The sequence below is a fragment of the Schistocerca cancellata genome, chromosome 4, assembly GCF_023864275.1.
Source record: "Schistocerca cancellata isolate TAMUIC-IGC-003103 chromosome 4, iqSchCanc2.1, whole genome shotgun sequence".
Classification (NCBI taxonomy): Eukaryota; Metazoa; Arthropoda; class Insecta; order Orthoptera; family Acrididae; genus Schistocerca; species Schistocerca cancellata.
Genome location: NC_064629.1, coordinates 370,113,741 through 370,141,087, shown reverse-complemented (window position 1 = coordinate 370,141,087; position 27,347 = coordinate 370,113,741). Strand labels below are relative to the sequence as shown.

The following is a 27,347-nucleotide window of genomic DNA, read 5'->3' as shown; positions in this document are numbered from 1 at the left end:
AGTTCCAATTCTTTGCTTTCAGTGCTGATGGTTTTATCTTCTGTTATGAACAGAGTAAGAAAGTAACAGCATATCAGAATTAGATACTGGTTCATTTAATGTACTGATTTCTTTGCTTTGCTTGTGTTTCCATTCCAATTTTATGTGTCTTTAATTTTGGCCTCAGATACCAGAGACTGAAAAAGGTTAATGGTTAGAGCACTGAAATCATAGCAAAAGTGGCGTTTATATTTCCATCTTACAATCCTAATTTATGTTTTTCATTATTTCATATAATCACTTCAGGAGAATACCAAAATAGAACAAGGCTACAGTTTATTTCAACTCTGTCCTTATAAAACTGGACTGACACCCCATTTTATTTTTGAATATCAGTGGAACACAAGTACAGTTATTTGTTGCTAAGAATAAAAGTCATAAGCCATGCAAATTATAGCCTCTGCATCCTGTAAAGCATATAATTCTTTTATATACAACTGTGCTTATTGATATCTTCAAAGTAAACATGCCATAATTCCTTTCACTGCTCCCACCAAAGTATACAAAATTTTGACAGCACATAAAGTTACTGATTGGTCTGACATTTTACTTCATTTACTGGAATATAATATTTTTCTTTAGACTGCACCTTATACTTTCCATTTATGAAGACTGTGAGAGCCTCGTCAAATATTGATCTTTGTAAAAAATTCTGTTGTTCATTACTTATAAAGTCAATAGCTGTCTCATTGAATAGCTCATTACACTTTTTAATTATCATTGGACAACGATAATTCATAGGAATATATAAATGTACTGTACTTATAATTAAGTGTAACACTTTCTACATTTTGTCAAAGAGTTAACTGCTAACACAAAAGTCCTACAGGTAGCATACTGTTAATGAAATTTTTCACTATTTGCTGTATATAATCCAGTAAACAACTCACAGAGTGCGTTCTTACCATTTACAAGTACAAGGGTGCATGAATTCATGTGATATTCAAGATTTATTATTGTACGAATTGCCCTGCTACCAGAAAACATCTGGGAATTTATGAGTGTTAAAAAGCACAGTGTGCTTTTTTTTACCATTTTCAGTGCTACAAAACAAGTTAATGTTTGCCTCATCATTTAGATTCTGGTGTAGATATGTATATTGTTTAGAATATACTCATACATTTTGTATAGCAAATATGGATACTTTATCACATATACCAGCTTTCATCTTGTTTGTGCATGTGTTCCTTTCCCAAACCAATCTGCATATGCATGCATGTTGAATAACATGTGGCTTCACTGATTCATTCACTCAGAGTAGCTCTCTCTGTTATTGTGTGCACGTGCACACGTGCATGCATTACTTGGCACATAGGTGCATAATGCACATCCAAGCTCATGCGCGCTTGCGCGCCCACCCACCCACCCACCCACACACACACACACACACACACACACATGTACACACACAGGAAGGTACACATTATTTCTTGTTGGAGGGTGAAGGAACTGTATCACTCTTTCTGCTGGTCACAGCTGATTCAATCAAAATTTTGTAATATATTTAATGTTTCATGTTCTGCAGCCAAGATTTCTTCTTTTTTATCACAACATAAGCAGACCTCTTCTCTTTATTTGTAAAAATTCTCTTCCCAAAAGTATGTAATACTCAAGTTTGATGTTCTTTGTAAAGTGTACAAAAAGATAATTCATTTTTTGGTGCACTGTATTTAACCACAGACAATGCTATGTATGAAAAAAATCCAGAAAATCAATTAAAATTTACATGCCGCTCTTGAAACATATATTTTCACTATGTGCTGTTTGTGTCACAGGTAGTTTAAATGAATTTATTTAACATGGAAATTTTTGCAATTTGATAGGATATTCATTTTATATATTTGATAATGTTGTTGATATTTTGCCAGTGCCACATAAGATTGAATTAATTATCACAGTGCAAAAAATGGTATAAAATTATCATCATGTTATTAGTAATTACACAACATGTGGTTCACAGTTAAGCTTCTTACAAAAAAAAGTGTTTTGTTCACATGGCTTCATTTCTCTCTTCTGTGTGCTTAGCCTAAAATGTGTCTTAATGCCAGTGGTGCCTAGCAGAATGATTTCTTTTTGTGACTGTGATTGTGATTCTTATTTATTTGGTTTTATTTGTGTTTTCTTGGTTTCTTCACTATTTGTTCTAGTATGACAACCAAAGCACATTATACAAGAATACTCTCCACTACATGAACATCGGATTCACCAGCATGTTTACCATTGAGTGTATTCTCAAGATTGTCGCTTATGGAGTTCGGGTAAGGAAATCCCTAACATAAAACAGAAAAAAATATAGAAAATGGGTACAGCAAAACAGGAATTGGTTTGCAATATTTTGTGACAACTGCTCTTTACTTACTCTTAGGGCTGAGTTACAAATATTATAGATATGAAACATAAATGCTGGGTAAATCTTGGTTTATTCCTCTATGTAGTCAGTATACAATATATCATTTGAATAGCTCCTCAGTTGTTTTTTTGTTGGATTCTAAACATCAAGTACTTTACATTCTGAGCACCGAGATAATTTTTATTTCTAGCATTGGAATATTTTAACATTGTTTGAACACATTACATGTTTTTTTCCGCTGGGAAAAATGTAGCAATACAAAGTAGTTGGTCATCTTGTTGCATTTGGAAACAACATGGATGCCCTGTTGCTTCTTTGTGGGTAAATACAAGGTATTAAACATTGGTGTGAGATATAATATGGCCTATAACAATATTTGTCATAAAATGGGTGACTTTTTTAAGCTGTAAACAGAATTATGATTTTAGATTTAAATATGTTGCAAACATTCCTGTTTTGTTAACCACCTCATTGTTATTTGCAATTTTCTTCCACAAATCCAAATTTATGACTGTAGTATGAAGAATGACTAACAAAGGAGATTTACTCTTATTGATGGACATTGTGTTTAGTGTGAACACATTGGAGCCATGGTTTAACATCAGTATGAACTGTTAAAAAAAATTATGCCAGTGGTTATCAGATTGACTTCACCATTATCTTACATCTGAGATAATGAGCTTCAAATGTTTTAATTAATTTTCTCATCATGTAGCTATGGCTCCATTGTCAGGTATTATTTTTAACACCATAAAATGTGGAAATATTTCTGATGTGCAAGTTAGTTATAGAAATTACATTGTATGATCTATTAGAAGAGCCTCCTGACATTCACCACGCAGATGTGCAGACAGCAACCATTATAAATCATTTGTCACTGTCTTACATCTACATCATTTATTCTGTAAGAATGCTGAATTAATTAAACATAGTTCCAAAATTTATAAACATAGAGGACATGGTTCATGTTGAAAAATAACAACAGCTGTTTTCCATACTTTTACATTACCCTGCATGATGTATGATTCATTGTGTGAGAATGGTTGGAATCCAGAAATTGATGTTGCATGGCATGCTGGATATGTGCATTAAGTGTAAAATTTGCATGCGTAATTATGGGTGCACGTATGAGTTTAGCTTGATGTGTGTCACGGGCAAAGCTGCATGGGATGAGCATGTTATTGCAATTTATGCATGTGCATGCATTGAAGACGTATGTATGTTCGCATTGCTGCATCGAAGTGTTTTGTGTACTGTGAGGGATTTAGTGCACTGTGATATTGCATATGCAGGTGAAGCTTAATGGAATTTTGATTGTAATGAATGGCGTGTTAATGAAAAATTCTGAACAGTGCTTCATCCAGCTTGTAACTATTTCATTGCCAGCTGTTATTGAAGTAGTTACATTTATGTTGCAATTCCTTTTTTTTTAAATTTTTTGTTCACTTTTTTCAAAATTTTTGTTTAGGTATGCAAATTACTTTATTTTGAGGGTGGAAACCTATCATAAAATGCATATCTATGCAGTCATTGATGAAGGTCCATTACATTTTGGGAAAAAAATGTAGCTATACATCTTTCTGAGTTGGAAAAATTGTATTAAATGTAGACAGATTTGTTTCACAACTCGATAAAAATGCACCTGATATGAGAATGTTCTACAAACAAACAAAAAATCTTTTATTACTTACAATATTATCACAAAATAGTTTATTTAGGTTTCTAGTAGTTGGCTTTCAAAAATTGGCTGCATTCAGTGAAAATTATCTGGACTGTCTTGAGTGTAGCCAACCTAAGTGGATATCAGTTTATGCTTGCCTGCAGTTGTACTGTTAGGAGATACTTTCCAAGAAAACATTTATATTAGCTGTAGGAGGGCTTCTTTTATCTTCCATAGGCTCACTCTGAATATTGTTTCTGTAACTTTTGTAGATAATTGTTATAAACATATTCATCAGAAAACAATGAGCAGAAATATTTATCTTGTGCAGAAAGTGTTGCCTCTTAATAAGCTTTTGGCTATGCTCCACTTTAGTGACTGGCTATTCATTAAAATTATATAAAATACCAATGTTCAAAAAGTGAGTGTCAAATCTATCATTTTTTCCATTATTGTTTTATGTCCATTGTGACAACATTTAAAGCCATGACCTATATATTACAGTAAAACCTTTGATACTACAAATTTTATTGTTTATTAATATTTCCAAATGTGATATTTCAGCTGTATTCTAAATTCTTTTTAAGAAACCTTTTCCATATTGCAGTTTAATTAAACCAAATTCAATGGAGAAATAAGAGAAGGCCTTCAAAAGTAAATAAGTAAATAAAAATAAAAAGTGTGCAGCCTAGAATTTCTGAATGAATGTGGTGTCATCATACTAGGAATTGTGTTTGTGTAATTGCAGAGAATTCAAGTATTGTTTTAGTCTTTAACTTCATTCCCATTTGAAATGAAATACTTTAAGTAAATAACTTTAGCAATGCCCACAAATTTACTGTAATTAATTCTGAAAGTTTTGCATGCCATACTACAAGCTATGGAAAAATTTCTGAGACATGTGTGGCATTGATCCAGCACTCGGCATGCTATGTAACTACTAGTGTTCATTACTGCTATGTGTGTACTGGAAACAATTAGAGTAAACTACATTATCCAGATCACCACTTAAATGTGCTGGTGAATTTATATTTCATAACTGAGTATCCCTAATTTAATTAGGGTAGAATTTGATCCCTTTAACTGAAATAATACAGTTCTCTGCAATCTGTTGTGCTGGTCCATTGCTAACTTATATGTTTTATTTCTTCAGTACCATGATGCTCCAGCATTGTTCGAGGATATACTTCATATCATGAATGCGCTGTTCACCATGTTCTTCCTGATTGAATGTATCATGAAAATGATTGCATTTGGATGCAAGGTGATACCTCTAGGACATTGTGTTACATTCTTTCTTGAACACTGACTGACTGAAACTTTAATTTCATACTTTGCATTTAGCTGTTTGGCACTGTGTGCACTGTTTCAAGCTTTCATGCCATATAATACTTCCCAATTTATACAGGAAGATATATTTACCATTTTGCATTGTGTGGATGTACTATAATTGGTTGGAAATATGTATTTCTCCTACAATTTTTTGATTGGTTCAGTGTTTGGATTCATAGAGACATGCTATACTGTTCAAATAAGTAGATAAATGAGTTTTGAGGCAGTTAAATAGAGAAATTCCTACCTCATTTTGTCTGTTTCACTTTTCAATCTACGATATGCCTGTCTCAGTTCAAGTATGTACATTGGAAATAGGGATAGATAATTTCATAGATAGTGCATATGTGCCATACAGGTGAATGTGATATTTTTAAATTTATTGCTACCGATTGTTACAGGGTTAATAATTTTGAAAATTTAAAGTTATTAAAAAATTTTGAAGATCCATAAAATGATGATTGTATTATGCCAATAAGAATTATAAAATGTGAACATTAATGGTTTCACTGCAAACATAAAAGAAAGAATCTGTTGCAGGTTATAAGAATACATCAATATTTTGTGTAAGCTAGGTCACGGTTATTTGTTTCATTTAACCCATTTTGTTACTCAACTTTTTATGGTGTCTTCATGTGGTACAAGGTTGCAAGGAGCACTTACCCCCTCCAGTTATGATATAAAACCAGTCGATAGAATAGTATAAAGCAACAACTAGTACAAATAGGTAAAAGAGGGAAAATAATGCATAAATAATTGAAAAATCAAGAACTAATAGGTGTAACATGACAGCTATAAAGCATAAAATGTAGAAACAAGTAAGGAAGCAGATATTTTTATTCTGCAAATTCATGACAAAATTCATTTGATACCATATGTTGATGATGAGGTAACATGATAAAAATGGTTTACGCAATGCCAAATAATTTACAGAACTCTCCTAGCATTACTTTATCAGTTTCAAAGCTCATTGTGAATACATTCTAGGTCACACATTGTTTCTGGGTATGTATGTGAAAACCGAAATGTACTTACAAAGATAAATCAAAAAGAAAATTTATATATTGGCGAAGAGTTCTCAGGCTTCCAGCCGGGTGGCGACGTCTTCAGATTGCTATGTTTCGATGAGTGACATACTCGTCATCTTCTGGCGAACATGACGAGTATGTCACTCGTTGAAACGTTGCAGTTTGAAGACACCGCCTCCCGGCTGGAAGCCCAAGAACTCTTTGCCAGCTGTATACGCCGGGAAAGCATACATTTAAATTTATATATTCTTCCAATGTGATATAAATCTCTTAGTTTAACAGCTGGGTAAACTTTCTAATCATCTTCTGGCCTCTTCACTAGAATATGATAACAGTGACATCAGTCAAAATGTCATGTGTAACATGAGACTTTATATCAGTTCAACTCAATGGGAAAAAGAATGAGACATGTAGGGTACTGATATCTTTACATGTTTTACTTTCCTATCCACTTTTGGTGATAAATGCTACATAATTCGGAGATCACAAATCGAAAATCAATGAGGACAATCATGGATACAGGAAGCTGTATGATAATTTAATTTTTGTCATTGAGAATCAAGTACAGTCCCATCTTTTTTCTTGTTACCTCTCAGCAGTATTACTCTGTCTATATTAGCTGACAGATAATGAATAATGTAGCTCAATATGAACAATGTAGATGTACAGGGTTATTCAAAATGATGGACCCATTTTCAAAACTTCGTATTTCTTCAAGTACAAAACCAAAATGAACAAGCTTTATATGAATGGAAAGAGAAAGTTTCAAAATTTTTTCGTTATGTTTGATATCAATGTAATAAATTTAATAATTTGTAATTAATTAGTTTTTAATAATTATTTAGTCATAACTGGTAGGGATTGTACAGCAAATGTCATCTCAGAACTTTCCATACAGTTGGTTGGGGTATTCCAAGTTGTTGACTGGCTCTATTGGTAGACTTACTGGGCTGTGCACAAAACTTCCTTGAATCCGTCAGACATCATCCTCTGACGCACTTGGTCAGCCTGTGCTTTTTCCCTTTCACACACTCCCACGTTGTTTTAATTGCTTAAGCCAATGGCTAATGCTCTTGTGAGTTAGTGGTTGAATACCGAATTTGGTACAAAATGCCTGCTGCACTGCAATTTCCAATCACTTTTCACAAACTCAAGAATGCAGAAAACCTTGTGCTGCACAGTCACCATCTCACTCACAACTGACAGTGAAACGGGACGGCCCTATTGTCGCAGGAACTCTATCGGCCGCTTCTTAAACCGTCACTGCCCACCCACTGCTGTCCACCAAAAACTTTGAAACTTCCTCTTTTCATTGGTATAAAGCTTTTTCAGTGTGGATTTGTAGCTAAATACATGTGAATTTTTGAAAATGGGTCCATCATTTAGACTAAACCTGTATAATCACTGTAAATGGTTATTCATCAGTATGCATTTTCATAATGTAGGAACACATTTGTTATAATTTTACAACAATCATAGTGAATTCTTTAAATGACATTTTCACCAAATCCAACTAAAAAACTTTATTTCCATGGTTGGCCACTTTCAGCACTATGCCTTAATTATATGGACATCCCAGTAAGAATAAGAAAAGAGAAACATAAAAAATGAAGAGAGTCCATATAGGAGTCCCTGAGACTGTAAATTATCCAACATGCCATACAGGAACAAAGTAAATTCATACAAACAGAGTAAGGAAAGTTCTGGCAGAATGGAAATGATTTAGCAGTAGAGGACACCACTTATTCTGAATAGCAGAAATGTTGAGTTAACAGGCGTACAAAAAAGAGAATGAAAACTTGCTATATTTTGGAAAAAAAGCACACACACACCTGTGTAAATTGTGCCAGCTAGACACACAATCTGGGCCTGCACTGACAAGGGCCTTCACAGACAGGCACTACTCACCAAACCTAGTTTGCAAACAGATTTCCCATCCCATAACCTCATACAACCCCAATCCTCCCACCGCTCCCAACAAATAGCTGCAAAGGACCACCACCCTCATCACCCAATATCGCCTTGAACTGGAGCAACTGAACCATATCCTTCATAGGGCTCTGATTACCTATCATCATGTGCAGAAATGAGGGACATCCTACCCAAGATACTTTCCATGCCTCTTAAAGTGGTATTCCATTGCCCAACCAACCCACACATCCTGCTCGATCCCTATGCCACTCCTGCTCTCATCCCATTGTCACAAGGGTCATATTTCTGTGGAAGACCTGTATACAAGAACTGCCTGATTCACCCACCCAGCACTTCTTACTCCTGTCCTATCCCATCAGAGGCAGGACCACCTGTGAAAGCAGCCATGTAATATACCAACTCTGCTGCAATCACTACACAACTTTTTATGTGAGCATGATGAACAACCAGATGCCCACGAGAATGAATGGCTCCTGCCAAACTGTTGGCAGCAACGAAGTTGACCAGCCAGTGGCACAACATGCAACTGACCACAACTTGCTCAAGTTCAGTGGCTGCTTCATTACCTGTGCCATCTAGATTCTTCCCTCCAGTACCAGCCTCTCTGAATTATGTAGAACGAAGTTATTCTTGCAACATATCCTTTGCTCCTGCACTCCTTCTGGCCTCAATCCCTGCTAACCCTATGTCCTCTCCCCTCCCCCCCCCCCCCCCCCCCCCTCTACCCAATAGTTTCCCATTTCTGTACCCTGTCACCCCTTCCAAACCATGCCTCCACATCATCTTCATTGTGCGCCATGCATTACTGGCCTTGTTACCTCTGTATTGCATGTTTAACCTGTTCACCTGCCGCTGCTCCTTCCACATTCCTAACCAGCATACCTGCTTCCTCTCTAAGAGTCACTAGCTACCGATCTCCAATCCCTCTTCCTACTTCCCACCATTTCCTTCCTCTACCTTTCTCACTGACCACAAACGTATCTCATACTAATCCACCTGCCAAGCTGCAAACCCAGCATTAAGTGTGTAGCTGCCACAATGTAAAGGCACGTGTGTGTGTGTGTGTGTTCATAAAGGATTTCTTTCATAAGCTAGCATGTTTTCAGTCCTTTTGTGTGTGCCTGTCAATGACTCAACACTTCTGCTATTCAGTGAGTGGTCTCCTTTACTTCATTTTATTTAAAATTCTTACAGCTTTCATTTCAAAACCATACCTGTACATGCCATTTACTCACAATGTCCCTCCTAGGGCGATGAAGGTTAAAGTTTTCTGTCTGAAGTGAATGATAATATTTTGTTTAAAATTTATTAATTACCATGATCTTGAGTGAAAAATTATGGTTAACTCACATTTTCTGTGACAGTTAAGTCCAATTTGTATAAATTCTACTTTGTTTCTGTATTGTTTGGTGGAAAATTTGTAGTCCTGGATACTCTTACATCTAGTCCCTTTATTTTCTGTGTTCTTGTTTTCTTATCAAGCTTCAGTATCCACGTAATAATACCTTAGTACTGAAATTTTTGAATCTTGGAAATAAAGATACTCAGCCATATTTAGCAAACATTTTATCATTTAAAGAACTCCTTTGTTACAGTTTTATGAAATGATTTTTAAAAATTTTCTTCCATTCACCATGTGCCATCTTAGCATGCCCCTCATTTCTTGTTACAATGCTCTTTTATTCTTTACAGTTGTTTAAAACTATTTGTTTATTGCATCCAGAGAAGGTCTGCAGTCAAATACAAATTGTGAGATAAAACTGTTGTGAGTCACCAATCATCTATGTACTCTTGATTCGAATTTCTGTCAAAGTCATACCTTTATCTTATTTAGTGGGCTTTACAGAACTTGATTTGTTATACAGCCATCATCACGTACAAGTTGAAGACAGTGCTCAGTATAGTTTCCAGTTGAAACAAAGATGCTCCTCTTTGGAGGATGTGAGCAATTAATCCTTTCAATGCTAGAGATGTGCTCGCCACAGGCCACGCCGAGAGCAATGTCACTGTGGCCTGTGCCTGGACCCTTCATTGTGGAATGGTTGCCTGCATGCTGAGTAACTTGCACTGGCCTGCTGGTGCTGTTCTGAATATACTTCAGATGTGTCTTCTGGGCTGAAAAATTTAATCTGCACATCCACTCTTTCCAGTTTGTCAGTGCTGTTGGTGCATGCTAACCCAATAAGCCATTCACCAACAATTCACAAGGGAAATTAAGAGCTTGCTGGAAACACTTTTGATTCATCTGAGTACATTTTGAGTACATGAATAAAATTAATTGTTCTGTGGCAAACTTCAAAGCCAAAATCAATCTTTCGATTGCAAAATTTGTCCTTTACATGGGAATAGTTTGATCACACCATAAATAAATGAATTTGTATAATTTCTCTTTAACCAACACTATGTAGTGTGTGTATTTACTTGAGTCATGGAATATATATTGCTGCATATAAAGACTAAGGTCTGTCTGTTGCCAGCATACTACTTTTTCAAGAGAGAGAGAGAGAGAGAGAGAGAGAGAGAGAGAGAGAGATGCTTCAATCCTGGAATCTTTTAGCATTTGAATACTTTTTACATCATGCAGTTTCTCAATCCTTTTTACATTCCTAAACAACATTCATGGAAAAAAATCATGAACACAAATATAATTGTCTAAGTTATATGAGGATAATTTTAGCATATTGTAAGAAGATGAACATGTACAATTTTTGTTTTCCTTGCACAATGTATGCTGTGTAATTACATCATGAACAAAATAGATATGGCATTATGTGAACAGTAAGTTTGTTTCTTGCCAGCATATTTCTTGATTTTGTGAGATGCTCTGAAGTGAGGAAATTTAACTGTTTGAATATTTCTTATGATACCAAGTATGTACTTTCAATCCTTATTTACATTCTTAGTCAATTTTCATGGCCCACAAATCATGTTGGAATAATTTCATCACACTGAAAAATGATGAATATGTGCAGTTTTTGTTTAATTGGCAAAATGAATCCTGGGTTAACTCAAGAACTTTAAGCATTTGAATACTGGTTTCAACATGCAGTACGTATTTTCAATTCTAGATAAATTTCGCCGTCAAAAATTAGCATAAGCACATGAAGATGAATAAGCTTTGTTTTAATGGTGCAATGTATGCTTTGTAATTACATTACACACAGAATAGATACTGTAGCTTCTGAAACACCAAGTCTGTTCATTGGGCAGCAAACTGCTTCATCTGAAAAGATGAATACTTTTTACATCTATTGAATCTATTCTTTTTTATGCAAGCCATGGACTGGCACTGCAAAGTTTAAAAATAGATTTTACATTTTTCTTGGTTTTTGCAATTCTTTTGTTTTTAAATAATTTACTCAGGAGTATCAAATAATTCCAACCACCAGTTTCAGTTCCTGAAGATTTGTAATGGTTCTTTGTGTGTTAAGTCATGAAACACAGTGCAGTACACGTGGGTACATCTGATGCACTGATCCTTCTGAGCTCACTAGAATGTCACACTGGTTAAGTGCACCCATACTCAAATTGTAATCTACAGTGCATTGGGGTTTCTTTATCTTTTCACTGGTTTTTCAGTCAATCCATGTGTTGTGTTACTTGTGGTAAACATCCCCACTTTTCCTTTATCGTGCCACTTGATAGCAAGCATCTTCTCAGTTGACTTAAACTCAAGTTCTCTTCCTTTTAGTTTCTTCTGCAGTTTTGACATGTTGCACCTATTCTTATGAACAGTGATATTTATGGTTCTTCTGTGGCTGTGAAGCCAGAGGAACAGATCTGGTATGAAATACCAGTTGTTGACATACAGTATATGTCCCTGTTCCACATATAGTCTGATAAATTATGCCAGTACATCACTACTTTTCCCTAAATTGTGGAACCCAATTTCTGTTGTTGTACCTGTATATACAAAGAAATTCAACATGTGGCTATGCGTTCTGACAGTCACGCAGAACAGGTGTCTTTATTCCAAATCTACTTTGCTTGGATGGAATAAATTGTTTAAAAGATAACGGACATTAGAACAACAAGAGACTGTCGACAAAGCAAAGCTTCTGATGTGGACTAAATGCACTGTTAAAACACTGAACATATTTTATTGACAATATTCCTAATTTTAAACAAACTGTCACCTCCATTTCTGTACGCACAGAGTTGGCACTAAAGTGCAGCATTCTCAAAAGTAAAATTAAATGGATGGGGGACATAATTTTGCCAAAAAACTGGTGTGTTTAAAAGTATATATTTGGACCAATAATCACTTACTTTCAATATTTTAACTTCAGCTCTTAGAAAACAAATAGCAACAAACAATAAAGTTCCTCAAATCTATTATACTTCCACTTTAACAGTTGTGATTGTACTAATTCTGGAGTATTTGCTCTGATGTGCACATAAAATTGATTTATTTCATCTGCTATAAACTTCAACAGGCCTTCTGACAGAAATATCATAAAAAATTACAGAATGGTTGAGTAATTAGCCAGTTCACATTCATATCTTGAAGCCGCATCATCAAACTTGTGCTTAAATGGCTGGAAATAGTTTTTTTTCCAATCAAATGTGTCACTAAGTCATGCTCTCGTCAGAAGCATTTTGCTATCACTTTTGGATTCTGAAAAGCCACTGACTGCACCTCTTGTAGAATCATCAAACTGGTGTGCTGTACCACGTGATGAACAGGGCTAAGGACTATTACTCCATAATTCCACTATAGAATTATTACTGTTACCAACATCAGAGAATGCATCCTCACTGTTCCTCCAGTAAGTATCTCCAGGATCTCTCTGTCTCTGCACCATAGAGATGGACAGTTCTCTCATAGAACAGATGAATGCAAAGTTACAATTGCTGAAAATATGCAAAGCAAACTTGAACTCTATGAAGAGGAATCACAGCAGCAAATGTAGACACACACTTGAAATATGCACTCTGAACTCTTAAACACCTGCTGGAAGAAAGGTGCAGGAAAACAGCTCTGCATGTTTACGCATCAGAAGTGTGCAGGTACCTATGACTCAGTGCACTTTAACTCATCCACAGCAGTGAGAGGACCAATAGCTTGGGACACTTCCACAGATCAATAGCACTTACAGAAAACCCAGAGGCTGTGCCTAATAACATTCACAGCACTTGGGGAGCAGCAGAGCAAGACAAGTGAGTGGGGACACAGTAGCCAAAGGGTTAATTAGGTGATTTCTCTGGGATAATGTCTAGAGCATTGTTTAGAGCTAATAAGGATATCCTCAGACTACCAACAGACTGACAAACCACAAATGATTCTTCTTGACTATGATCTGTTTAGTGCCTGTGTACAGCTTGGGACAAAATAGTACCCCACAGAATATGAAATAAAAGAAAAAAACCACAAATATTGTGTATCATCACCAAAAGCTGTAATTTAAGAAGACCCATGTCTAATCAAAGCCATATTTCACAAAAATATGACCATATCATTGCTACTGTGCTAATAGAAGTGCATTGACTATGCTGTACACACTTTGGTGGACACGTTGTATCTCTGTTTGTGCCGAGCAGCTAATACAGTCTCACTCTAGGGCTAAACACATTCACTTGTTGTGCAATGTGAGAGTTAATGTTGTGCGTATATTTACACGCAGTAAATAAATTTAATTTGTGCTCAGCATTTCTACATGGGTTCAATTTGTTGTGGTCAATGTACCCAACTAGAATTAAATGCTGCCTTACAGCAAAGTAAATGTAAACCCATAGGTCTTTTATAATGGCTGAGCACATTAAATGCTTCCTTTCTAAACTGGAATATTAGCTAAACTAGTTTAAGATAAAAAGGTAGGGCTTGAAATTTGATGTGTTAACAAACATGAATGTCCATTTTAGATACATTCTTTGTCATTGCTCACCTGTTGTGCTAGTTTGCCATTTCTATTTCCATTAGGCAGAATGGATTTTTTTTTAAAGTACTCAGACAGGCAGATATTACTCTCATAGTTAGGATTTTTTACATTATCAGTTCACAGAAGACTACCTACGGAGAAAAGAAGTCTAACCATGATTGACAGTATAATGGCTAAGCATTGGATACAAAAGCCAGATAGCACTTTTTAGGCACTTGTACTGACAAACAATTTGGCCATTTCCTTATAGATTTATGCTTCATGTTAGACAAAAGTATATATTGTTTGTCTACTAATTATAGATGGCATTTGTATGTGCAACACTAAATAAACAGTACCCATTAACAATATTACACCACAGTGGACTTGGCAAACAAGTAGTGAACATGGAATGAGAGTAAAGAACCGAGCCTGAACCATGTATGTAAGAGTCATATGAACCTATATAGCTAAGTGGTGAAGAGTAGGAATGACTGTAAACATTTTATAAATTGAGTGTTCTCCTGCTGCCCTTCATAATTAACATGTACAGTTAAATGTACTCATAAAGAATTAAATACAATGCAAACACTACTTTCTTTTTTGAGACATAAATTTCATCATTTAATCGGCATATCAGCACTTCAACTCTCAATACTATATTCTTTCCAATTGTGCTACCACTATTACAAGAAAGTAACATCAATTTGATGAAAAGACACAGTACTGCAGCTCCCAACCATCATCACAGTCAGTGTGAAGAGTAGATGTTTGTGACCCATCAGACAGTCCACATTACTTTCTGTAGTAGCAGACAGGCTAACATTGACTTATCATAACAAGATGTCCCTTTGCTGGCACATGTTTGACATGCAAACTAGTCATGTGGATATCATTTCTCAATATTTGAAAACAATCAGAAATGGGCCAAAGCTGATGTGACCACTGCTTTGCAGAGGTTTCGCACTAGAAATGTGTCTAACCAAATTCTTCAAGCCTGGTAAGCTAGACTACTATAGATAGGGCTGTTCGAAGCCCTATTATGGCATAGGTACAAATGCTCCTGGGATGTCAGTTAAAGCATATTGGAGTTAGTGGACTAAGTGAACTCAGGGAGTGTATTTACAGCTAAAGTAATTTATACTACAGGATATTAAAGCATTACTTTAATACAAAATTGATGATTTAGTTGAAAAGTTACTCTTCAGTAGGGAGAGAAGGAAGACAGGGGTTAACGTCCCATCGATATTGAGGTAATTAGAGATGAAACACAAGCTCAGATTGTGTCAAGCATAGGGAGGAAATCGGCCGTGCCCTTTCAAAGGAACCATCCTGGGATTTGTCTGGAGTGATTTACGATAATAATGGAAAACTTAAATCTGGATGGCCGGACATGGGTTTGAACCGTTGTCCTCCCACATACAAGTCCAGTGTGCTAACCACTGTGCCACTTTGCTGGGTCTTCAGTAAGGAACTTTGGGTTCACTACCAGCAACAGCAGAGCAGACATGCTTGTGGAATTTCCTGAAAAGAACACTATGTTCATCGCAAACATATTTTTCAAGAAAATTTCAGGAAAAAAATTGACACTAACAGAACCAAAGGGAACTATGAATGAGATTGACTGTGTGCTTTCAAAACAATGAACCAAACATGCAGGATTTGTTGATCTTAAACGAACTGAGAATTTCCAGTGACCACAGGTGAGAAAGGTGGAAAATAAAACTGAACACTAAGTTAGAAATAAATAACCTCATTAAGTAAAAATCCTGTTTCATTGATTCAAAAAATTTAGAAATCAAAGAGGAAGAATACTAATTAAAATTCACAAACAGGTTTAAGGAGAATGAAGGAACAGTAGGTCTAAATATGAAAAATTATGTTGTAACATAACTCTAGAGATAACAGCAACTCTAGAGATGTTGCAGGAGTGAGGAGCAAAAAGCAAAACAAAGATTTCAGAAGACATGCAGTAATTGACGAAGAAGAGAAAAGAATTAAAAGTAAGAGATAACAGAAGTCAGACAGAGCTAAACGAATAAACAAAACTATTCAATAATGTGTACAAGATGTAAGAACATATAATGAGAAGATTATCAGGGTGACAACCAAGAAAAACTAAAATGACAAGAAAATACAATCATTTATTCTTTGTAGACACCTTATCACATTAGTCAGGATGTCAGATGGCTCTGTTATGACAAACTAGGAGACCATTCTAAGGCCGGGGCCACACGAGCGGAATAGCTGCAGAACGTCAGACGCGCGATAAATGACCGCACCGCTATGGCGCATGGGGCAGATGCAGTAGTCCAAACGGGGCGTAACGTCTGCGGCTGCGGAATTTTGCCGCTTGCCAGCCGCATCGCCCATAGCGAGGTGGAAAACCCGCTGCGGCACACGCAGCGCTATGGGCCATGAGAATCAATTGGGCATTTCACACGGGCGGTGCGACAGGTGTGCGGAGAAGGGCCAGCTGACAGCAGTCAGTGCTGAGAGCGGAGTAGAGTGGCCATTTGCAACAGGCAGTTGCGTGCTCCGTTCTGTGTGACTACAAAGTGACTCCCACGATGTGCCCACTAGACATTGAGAAAATAGATATGGAGATTCTGATAATGGAAATGGAAAAAATGCCTTGTATTTGGGATGTAAGGACCGAGGAATACAAAGACAGACATAAGAAGGATGCAGCATGGCATGAAATCTGCTGTGCATTATTCGATGATTTCGCAGATCATTCAAGCACAGAGAAAAAATCCGTTGGTAAGTTTTTCGTCCACTTTTAGAATAATGGATTTGGAATCCATTGGGAATATTCTTCCACTCCTCCTCTGTCGGCCGAGGCAGACACTTGTCACACAGGCAGCCCCAAATTGCACAGCACACTTTCCTCACTATGTCACTGGCTGTTGACTTGCCTATTCTGTATGTATAGTGCAGATCAACTAAGTGACAACCAGTAGCCAAATACCTAAAACCAAAGATATAAATGTATAAAAATTACGTTCAATATTTAGTCATTATTTAATGATGTTAAAGATTTTAAAGTTATGTTAAATTTCCGTTTCCTTTTTTCTCCTTTGTAGGCCAGAAGGCACAACAAAAGTGGCGTAACATTAGGGACTATTATCGGAAATATGTAAGGAAAGTGAAGAAATCTGGTTCAGAAGCAGTAAGAATATTAAAATACCTGTACACTGACCAGCTGGGGTTCTTGTCACCTTCATTTAAAGTTAATTGATGTTTCTTCTCCTCAAAAGACAGATTTACATCTAACATTTCATTAATAAAGAAAAGAGAATTAAACTTGTTCGTTTATTGACCTAATAATTATCTTTTTTAAAAATTGAAATGAAAGTGTGAAAGTGTTGTTAAAACTAGTGATAGACATTACTGGGTTTCTTTAATTTTAGCTGAGATAATTTTTGGCTGAGACATGATACTTACACATTAGAATTCACTTACCTTAAAGTTATAGCAAGCATTTCCATTGAAGGTATAGCGAGTCTCATGTTCGTGTCTTGCTTCTGTAAAGCATTTCTAAGCGTGTGATGTAATTCATCGAAGCTTGAGAAAGACATTCGGAAATAGTTACAAAATTTCATTTCATCCTCTCGTAGATCATTAAATATAACGTGAAACGCTCCTTGCAACAACCGACTACTCACCACTGGATGCACCCAGTACTTTCGGTGTATTTTTCTCTTTTTCAGTATTTTTAACCCTACGTATGCCACTACTGCACAGTGTCGAGCATCCATCGCGACTACCAGATTAAACAAAAAAAAGAAGGAGAGAACAATTCAGTCTATTTGCTTGGCCTCCTCGCGGCTACGAAGTGAACTATCTTCATTCTAAGAACATTTCGCGCTGTACTAGAATGAAAAGTGTATTTTTTTCTCGTCTCTATTGTCATTTAATCGCAAGGTAAACAGTTACCAGGTCGACTTTACTTACTTTCTTAAAAATTGTGTTGATAATAGTTATTTAATGTTTCGTGAATGAAACAGTGTAGACAAGAAAAAATGGCACATAAAGCAAATCATAGACGACATGCGGAAAATAAATGCGGCACAACTCTGCATTGTGAGCGAGAATACCCTCGAGCGTGGCGCGCCGTAGGCAGCTGCGGCCAAGTGCCAATATATATCACTCGATTACTCGAGACTGGAAAGAGATATGGCTCTCCTTCCAATGTTAAAAACAATTTCGATATCTTAGCTACAATTCGTACGCAGCATTATACGACCTCAAATGCACCAAACGCAAAGTAGCCAGCGACGACATTTTTTACTGCAAACTTTTCAAAATACGCGCTGTATTTTACTTAATTATGATGTATCACGATAACCATGGGCAGCAGCGAAAAGAAAACCAGTTCATTATCAAGCTGTGATATCAGGCTATAACACGCGTAAAAATAAATTTTTTTCGTCGAATAGTTTCCTCACAATCGAATGAGAGAGATTGCGTAGCGCAGAACACAGACGAATTCCAAAACAGTGGTTTTTAATTTTTTACACGAAAAGTATAAGTTGTAATGAGAAACTAACTACATGGACGGATGTAGCTTTCCTTCGTTTACACGAAACAATTTTTGTCGAGACAAAATAGATGACTAGATATTTGGCTCTCCGCACGAACATTCCGCAGCTAGCCACATGGGTACAGGACTCTGCGTCTAGCCGCAGGCCGTCGACCGTTGCGGAAACAATCCGCTCGTGTGGCCCCGGCCTAAAGGTGTTTGAGGAGTTATTCAAAAAATTGTTTAGTGCGCGCTGGGAAATTAACACACAAACTGTACAGCACTCTGGAAGTACTACCAGAAGAAGCAGAGAAATTGATTTGGTGCATTGAAAGAGGAATATTATTTGTAAATGACATAATTATTGCAGAAATGATGAAAGTAGAGAGAAAGATGATGAACACAAGCCCTACACAGTTATTCACAAGACTGTTTATATACAGTGGAGACATCAGAGTATTAGAACAATGTTGGAATGTTCCCTAGAAATGGTACAAGGAAGATGTGAAGAACTATAAGCTCATTAGTCTTTTGTCAGTAGTATGAAAGAGTTTTACAAAAAATACTTACAAATTGTGTGGAAGAAACTTTGGGTATTCACCACAGAAAATAACAAGCTGGTGTTAGAAGTGGTTTAACACAACGGACCAGCTAGAGGTAACAACAAAGTTATAGAAAGAAGCAGTTAGCTAGCACTTTGTATGAGTTTTAAAGACTATAACATGACATTTCACTCAGTCACAATGAAATCTGTGCTGACAGCACTTGAGAAACAAGGAATAAAATCTATCGGTGTCAGCATGCTGAAGATATTTACAATAAGAGTATGTCTTCCATTCAGTTACACCAAGAGAGTGAACAGTTCAGAACTGGGACAGAAGTTAGGCAATGACACTCAATTCAACTAAAATTATTTTCTGCAGCTGAGGATGAGGTCTTCCGATAATTAAATAAGAATGTAGAAGGAATGATGTGCATAAATTGGTCCTATTTGAACCACCTTTGATTTGTGGTTTATCTGGATGTACAGAAACCTCAGTAAAGGATGGAGGAACTGTACAAAGCAAAAATAGAAAAGATTAATAATAGTAACAACTTTTTGTGCCTAAGTGACTGGATGCAAGTTTTCCAGTTGGAAACCACTTAGGCGACTTGTATGTCCCTAATTTTCCGCAACAGGGACATACAGTTTAATGTCTAATCTGAATCACATGTTGTTCCTAGTAACTCCTCACATTATGCAGATGATTGATGTAAAGATTAATGATGAAGTTGTAGAAGAACTGTTATATATGTATGCTTAGGATAGCTGATAACAAGAAGCAGATGGACACTTAAAGAAGTAAACAGGAGAGAAAAATGATGAGTTCATTTGGAAAACTAAATGCTGTATTCAGGAGTAAATTCTAAATATACCTGCAACATAAAGTCTTCAACTATTGTGTACTGCAAGTACTAATTTATGAAAATGGACTTTAAATGCTCAAACAGTTCAAAAATGGAGAGCCAGCCATGAGAAATGAGAAGATGCATATTGAGTGCAGCAAGAAAGTACAGAAACAAATAAGTGAATAAGAGGAAAGAAAGCAACTGAGGATGTGGTAGTGACTCTTACTAAAATGAAACAGTGATCGGCTGGGCATATAGTGAGGTGAAATGATGGGAGGTGGCCTAAGGAAATTCTGAGTTGGATTAATCATAACTGAAACAGACGTACAGGATGATCTGACATCAGAAGCGAGGTAAACATGGATGTGAAAAGCTGACAATCACTCTGTATGAAGAAATGTTGAGGAGGCCAGTAACCAGCAGCATGTGTCATATGGCTAATGATGAAGATGAATGAGTTGATGATGATAATGATTCTGATGACTGCTGGGATAGTTTATATGATTCTGAATAATTATTCGATAATGTAACTTCTACATCATCTCAAACTGGTGCAGTAATATAATGCACATAAATTCTTCTTAAGTGGAAATCAGAAATTTATTGAAAATAAATCAGATATACAATTGTCATTTTGGAAAATTTGGGTTTTCTGGCGGTAATCCATATTATACTTGCACAGTGTTTCAATCGTGTAACTCGCAACCTTCGTCAGGTGCTCCCTGAGGCTGAATCCAATGTGGAACAGGTCCAGTATTTATGCCTATGGGGGCCAGACACTCCATCATCAGTCCATGTTGTGCCAGGCATCTGGTGTGAGATATGCACCAGTCAGTAGGAGCAACCATGTTCTTTTCTAGCTGTAGCTGTTCTGACTGCTGTATGCATGCTTTTTGGTTGTTGTTAGTTAATAATTTTGTCATCTGACATTCTGTTCCATCTCCAAGTTGTACTGGGCATTCAATATTTTGATTGACATCATTTAAGTTTCCCAATGAACTCTGGTGTTCAGTTACTGTAGCCGGCTATGTCAGATGCTCCATCTGAGGTCTGCACCCACTAGAGGTGACTGCTGGCCACAGGTGTTCAAATTGTCATTTATTCTCAAAAATGATCATCCTCAAGTGCTTGATTTGCTATCTGAAGTACCACCATCTGTTAGCCCGCCCTCTGTTGGTTGTGTTGGATTATTTGTTCTGTCACCATTTCCAAAGTTATTTCCCCTGGAGATTGAATGTTGTCTCTATTGCGTCTATAGGATATTAAGTGCCAGATTTCAGGCAGAGATATGCTGATATCCTGTGTCACAAATTTTTAAGTTATTGTGTGACCTTTCTTTTGATGGATTCTTTAATAGTCCTATCCCAGTATATGGGTATCTCTGTCAGAATCTTGACATCATCATAATTCATCAAATAATTTAGGTCCAAACAATCTTCCATTATAGCTGCTTGGGAGCCTGTTTGAGTCTGGTGTGCCATTGGTGCTCCTTACACATGCTGCAACAGTCTTGGTGGTTTGGCCAGTATATTACATACAACAATGGCATGGTATGTGGTACATGACCAGTTTCTGGAGGCTCAGATCATTCTTTAAACTCTAACAGAGCCTTAATCTTAGTTGGTGGGCAGAAAACGCTCTTCACATTATATTTGTGAAAAATTCTGGTGATTTTGGCAGATATTGGTCTGGTATGTGGTGAAAAAGCAACCTTCTTTGGTTCTTCTTGTACTTCTACTGACCCCTCTGTTGGAGAAGTAGTGTGCAGTGCCTTCTGAATATCTGTGGAAGACTATCCATTTCTGAAGAACACAGACTGCAGATGTACTATCTTGTCATCAAGTTGTCTGGATCCAAAAGAATTTATGCCCAATGAACGAGAGTTTTGAGTACACCATTCTTCTGCAATGGATCGTGGCAGCTACTAGCTTGCATGTACAGATTGGTGTGAATTGGTTTTCAGTAAATACTATGGCCAAAAGTGGCATTTGACTTCCTCTGGACAAGAACATCTCAGAATGGCAGTTGTCCATTCTCCTCTATTTCCACCATGAACTTTATGTTATGGTGATGTGAGTTCAGGTGTCCTATGAAAACAAGGAGCTTTTCTCTACCATTGGGTCAAATCACAAAGGTTTCATCCACATATCTGAAGAAACATTTATGCAAGTGCTTCATTTTTGAATCTCTCCATAAAGTGGTTTGCTAGCACCTGTGAGAGCAGACTGCCCATTGCTACCTGCTCCATTTGGCCATAGGATTGACCCCCATATACAAAATATGTTGAAGTTAAAATGTGACTGCACAAGTACAGGAGAGCCATGTTGAACATTTCTCCAATCAATTCTAGTGATTCATTCAGTGGTACCTGGATGAATAAGGAAATCATGTCAAAGCTAACCATAATTTCAGAATCAGTGTTGTCTACCTGTTCAGGTTATGTAGAAAATCTTGCAAGTTGCAAATGTGGCATATGTGGCATGTACATTTGTTTACATATGGCAAGAGCATCTTCTTCAGGTCCTGAATGGTGGGGTAGGTGGTCATGCCAATGTTGCTAACTATTGTTTCCTGCAGAAGGGCCCTGTTTGTTCTGTCCACCTTGTTGGTGGGGACTCTTTCTATTAGTCTGTATGCTGTATCATCTGGGTCCAACTGTATGAATCACTGTGAAAATATCGATGCACAAAGCATACAGCAACTACACACCTTAGCAAAAGATCTGACGTAGAACCTAAGGAAATTCTGGTCTTTTGTAAAATTGTTAAGTGGGTCTAAGGCACCCATTCAGTAACTTGTTGAACCCTCTATTGTGGCAGTTGAAGATAGCAAAATGAAAGCCACAGTTTTAAATTTCATATTCAGAAAATCATTCACACAAGAGAATTGTACAAACATACTGTCAGTTGACCATGGGACAGTCTCCCATATGGAGGACATAGTAATAAGCATCAATGGTGAAGAGTACGACTGAAAAATTTGAAAGCAAATAAATCACCATGTCCAGATGGAATCCCAGTTTGATTTTCCAAAGAGTACTTGGCTCCTTACCTAGCTTGCATTTATTGCAAATCTCTCACCCAGCATAAAGTCCCAAGCAACTGGAAAAGATGCAGGTGACTCCAGTAAATAAGAAGGGTAAAAGAACAGACCCACAAAATTACAGACCAATATCCCTATTTTCTGTTTGCTGCTGAATCCTTGAATGTATTCTCAGTTCAAATATGATGAAGTTTCTTGAGACTGAGAAGCTTATGCTCAGGAATCAACATGGTTTTAGAAGGCATCACTCTTGCGAAACTCAGTTTGCCTTTTCCTACATAATATAATATGAACTATGGATGAAGGGCAATGTGCAGATTCCATATTTCTAGATTTCTGGAAAGCATTTGACACAGAGCCCCATTGTAGGCTATTAACAAAGGTATGGGTGTATGGAATAAGTTCACAGATAGGTGATTGCCTTGAAGACCTGTTAAGTAATAGAACCCAGTATGTTGTCCTCGACATCGAGTGTTCATCGGAGACAAAGTTTTCATCAGGAGTGGACCCAAGGAAGTGTGATAGAACCACTGTTGTTCTCGATGTACTTAAATGATGTGGCAGACAGGGTGGCTAAAATCTATGGTTGTTTGCTGATGATGCGTGGTGTATGATAGGGTGAAGTTGATAAACAAAATTTCCAATTGGTGTAATAAATGGCAGCTAGCATTAAATGTGAAAAAATGTAAGTTAAGGTCGTTGAGTAAGATGAACAAACCTGTAATGTTCGGGTGCAGTAGCACTAGTGTCCTGCTTGACACAGTCAAGTCTTTTAAATATCTGCGCATAACGTCGCAGAATGATATCAGATGGAATGAGTATGTGAAAACTGTGGTAGGAAAGGCGAATGGTCAACCTTGCTTTGCTGAGAGAATTTTTGGAAAGAGTGGTTCACCTGCAAAGGAGACCACATACAGGATGCTGGTTTGACCTATTCTTGAGTACTGCTTGAGTGTTTGGGATCCATATCAGGTTGGGGTGAAGGAAGAAATTGAAGCAATTCAGAGGCAGGCCGCTAGATTTGTTACCAGTAGGATTGAACAACACGTAAGTGTTACAGAGATGCTTCCAGAACTCAAATGGAAATCCCTGGAGGGAAGGTGTCGTTCTTTTGAGAAACACTGTTGAGAAAATTTAGAGAAACAGCATTTGAAGCTGACTGCTGAACAATTCTACTGCCACCAACGTACATGGTGCATAAGGACCACGAAGATAAGATACGAGAAATTAGGGCTCAATATGGAGGCATATAGATAGCCATTTTTCCCTTGTTCTATTTGCGAGTGAAACAGGAAAGGAAATGACTAGTAGTGGTAGAGGGTACCCACCACCACGCAACCATATGGTGACTTGCAGAGTATTGATGTAGATGTAGGTGTAGACTTGATTGGAAAAAAGTTTGACAGGAATCTCCTGAACTTGTTCAGGCAGATCTTAACTTCAACATACTCCCTATATGTGGATCAATTCTACAACCAAACAGAGGGGGGTGGCAGTGGGCAGCCCACTCTCACCAATGGCGCCAAACTTCTTTATGGAGAGATCTGAAGATGAGGCACTTGCACGGGCCCTGGATTAACTGAAATGTTTCCTCAGATACATGGATGACACCTTTGTTATTTGGCCCACAATAGGGAAAAGCTCCTGGTTTACCTGGAATAACTGAACTGATGCCACCCTAACATAAAATTGACAATAGAAGAATGGACAACTCCCATTCATAGATGTTCTTGTCCAGAGGAAGGCAGATGCTGCTTTTGGTTATAGTATTTATCAAAAACCAATTCACACTGAACTGTACTTGCAAGTCAGTAGCTGCCAACATCCAGTGCAGAAGAACGGTGCACTCAAAACTCTGGTTCATCGGGCATCAACTCTTTTGGATCCAGACAACTTGAGGACAAAGATAAAAGCAACTGCAGTTTGTGTTCTACAGAAACAAATATTCTTCCAGAGGTATTCAGAAGGCACTGTGCCTTACTTCTCCACAAGATGGGTCAGTAGAAGTAGAAGAAGCAGCAAAGAAGATTCTATTTTGCCATATGCCAGACCAATATCTGACAAAATCAGCAGAATTCTTCTCAAATATAACATCAAGAGTGTTTTCTACCCATCAACCAAGATTAAGGCTCTATTAGGGAGTGTAATGGATGATCTGGACCTACAGAAACTGGCCATTCACGAGATACCATGTCATTATGGTACATATGTATCTACATGGCTACTCTGCAAATGACACTTAAGAGCCTGGCAGAGGGGTTGTCAAACCACTTTCACAATAATTCTCTATTATTTCACTCTTGAACAGAACACAGAGAAAACAAACACCTACATCTTTCCGTGCAAGCTCTGATTTCCCTTATTTTATTATGATGATTGTTTCTCCCTAGATATTTTTTCATTCGGAGGAGAAAGTTGGTGATTGAAATTTTAAGAGAAGATTCCACCACAATGAGAAACATGTTTGTTTTAATTATGTCCACCTCAAATCCTGTATAATGTACGTGACACTCTCTCCCTTATTTCTTGATAATGCAAAAGTTGCAGCCCTTCTTTGAACTTTCTTGATATAGTCATTAATCATATCTGGTAAGGATCCCACACCACACAGCAGTACTCCAAAAGAGGATAGACAAGCGTAGTGTAGGTAGCCTCTTTAGTAGATCTGTTGCATCTTTGAAGTGTTCTGCCAATAAAGTGCAGTCTTTAGTTTGCCTTCCCCATAACATTTACTGTGTGGTGTTTCCAGTTTACATTGTTTGTAATTGTAATTCCTAGGTATTTAGTTGAATTCATGGCCTTTAGATTTGATTGATAAAATGTATAACCAAAGTTTAATGGATTCCTTTGGACAATCATGTGGGTGACCTCACACATTTCATTATTTAGGGTCAATTGCCAATTTTTGCACCATACAGATATCTTTTCTAAATCGTTTTGCAATTTGTTTTGATCTTTTGATGACTTTTCTAGATAATAAATGGTAACATCATCTGCAAACAAGTTAAGATGGCTGCTCACATAGTCTCCTAAATCATTTATACAGATAAGGAACAGCAGAGTTATGGCATATATCGGTCAGACCCCCAGGACTCTTGACATCAGGTGTAAGGAGCACCTACGAGACATCAGATTCAGGCGGACCTCCAAGTCAGCTACAGCAGAACATTGTTTGGAACTAAATCATTCAGTGAGTTACGAGATGTCAAGATTCTGACACAGACGCCCAGATACTGGGATATCATTTTTAAAGAATCTGTCAAAATAAAGGTCACACAGAATCTTAGCTGCTGTGACATGGGATATCAGCTTAGCTCAAACTGGAATCTGACACTCAGTCTCCTAAAGATACAATGGAGGAAACATCCAAAGTCTGGGGAAGTAATTTTGGAAATGACAGCAAATAACCCAGCACAGCCAACAAAGGGCACACAGAGGGTGGTGCTTCATACATCAAATCAAGTACCTGAGCATGGTAATTTAGAAAACAAACAGTAATTTGAACTCTAGTGGCCAGAAAATAATCTGACACCCACTCCTGGCAGGTGCAGATCTTTGATGGAGCACCTGATGCAGCCAGCTATGGTAATAGAACACCATAGTCCATGGGAAGGCTTACATGATGGCAATCAGAAGATTGAATGCCCAGTACAACTGGGATGTGGAACAGAACATCAGATGACAAAATTATTAACTGACAACAGCCAAAAAGTATGCACACAGCAGTTGCAATAGCTATGGCTAGAAGATATTACAGTTCCTGCTACTGACCAGCACATATCTCAGACAGAGTGCATGGTGCAGTGCGGCCTGATCATGGAGCACCCAGCCTCACGTAGGTATAAATACTGGACCCATTCCACACTGGATTCAGACTCGGGCAAGTTTCACAATCAAAATATAGTGATATAGTGCAAGTATGACATGGATTACTGGCAGAAAACCCAATTTTCCAAGATGACAATGCCTCACTGGGAAAGCCTGAAGAGCTATAAATATACAGTTATTAAAACATCAAAATCAATCTGTCAGTGTAATAATAACAGTTGACAAATTAGTGCTGGTGCTGAACTGAAGTGAAATTTCTCTCTGAGAGATACTTTCCATGTAGATTGTCAAGATGAGAGAAAAATTTCCTTTGTGGAATTTTCTCTTTCATTGTTCCAATTTTATTACATTTGACTATTCAATA

General features: G+C 37.2%; 1 protein-coding gene across 1 annotated transcript in view; it reads left to right on the top strand.

Annotated features, from left to right (window-relative positions):
* LOC126184206 (voltage-dependent calcium channel type A subunit alpha-1-like) overlaps nt 1-5,536 on the top strand; it is a 508,450-nt gene extending 502,914 nt beyond the window's left edge. The window contains 2 exon segments of the mRNA XM_049926574.1: nt 5,203-5,313; nt 5,423-5,536. Of these exon segments, the coding sequence (XP_049782531.1) occupies nt 5,203-5,313; nt 5,423-5,536 (225 nt within the window).
* The last annotated feature ends 21,811 nt before the right edge of the window (nt 5,537-27,347 follow it).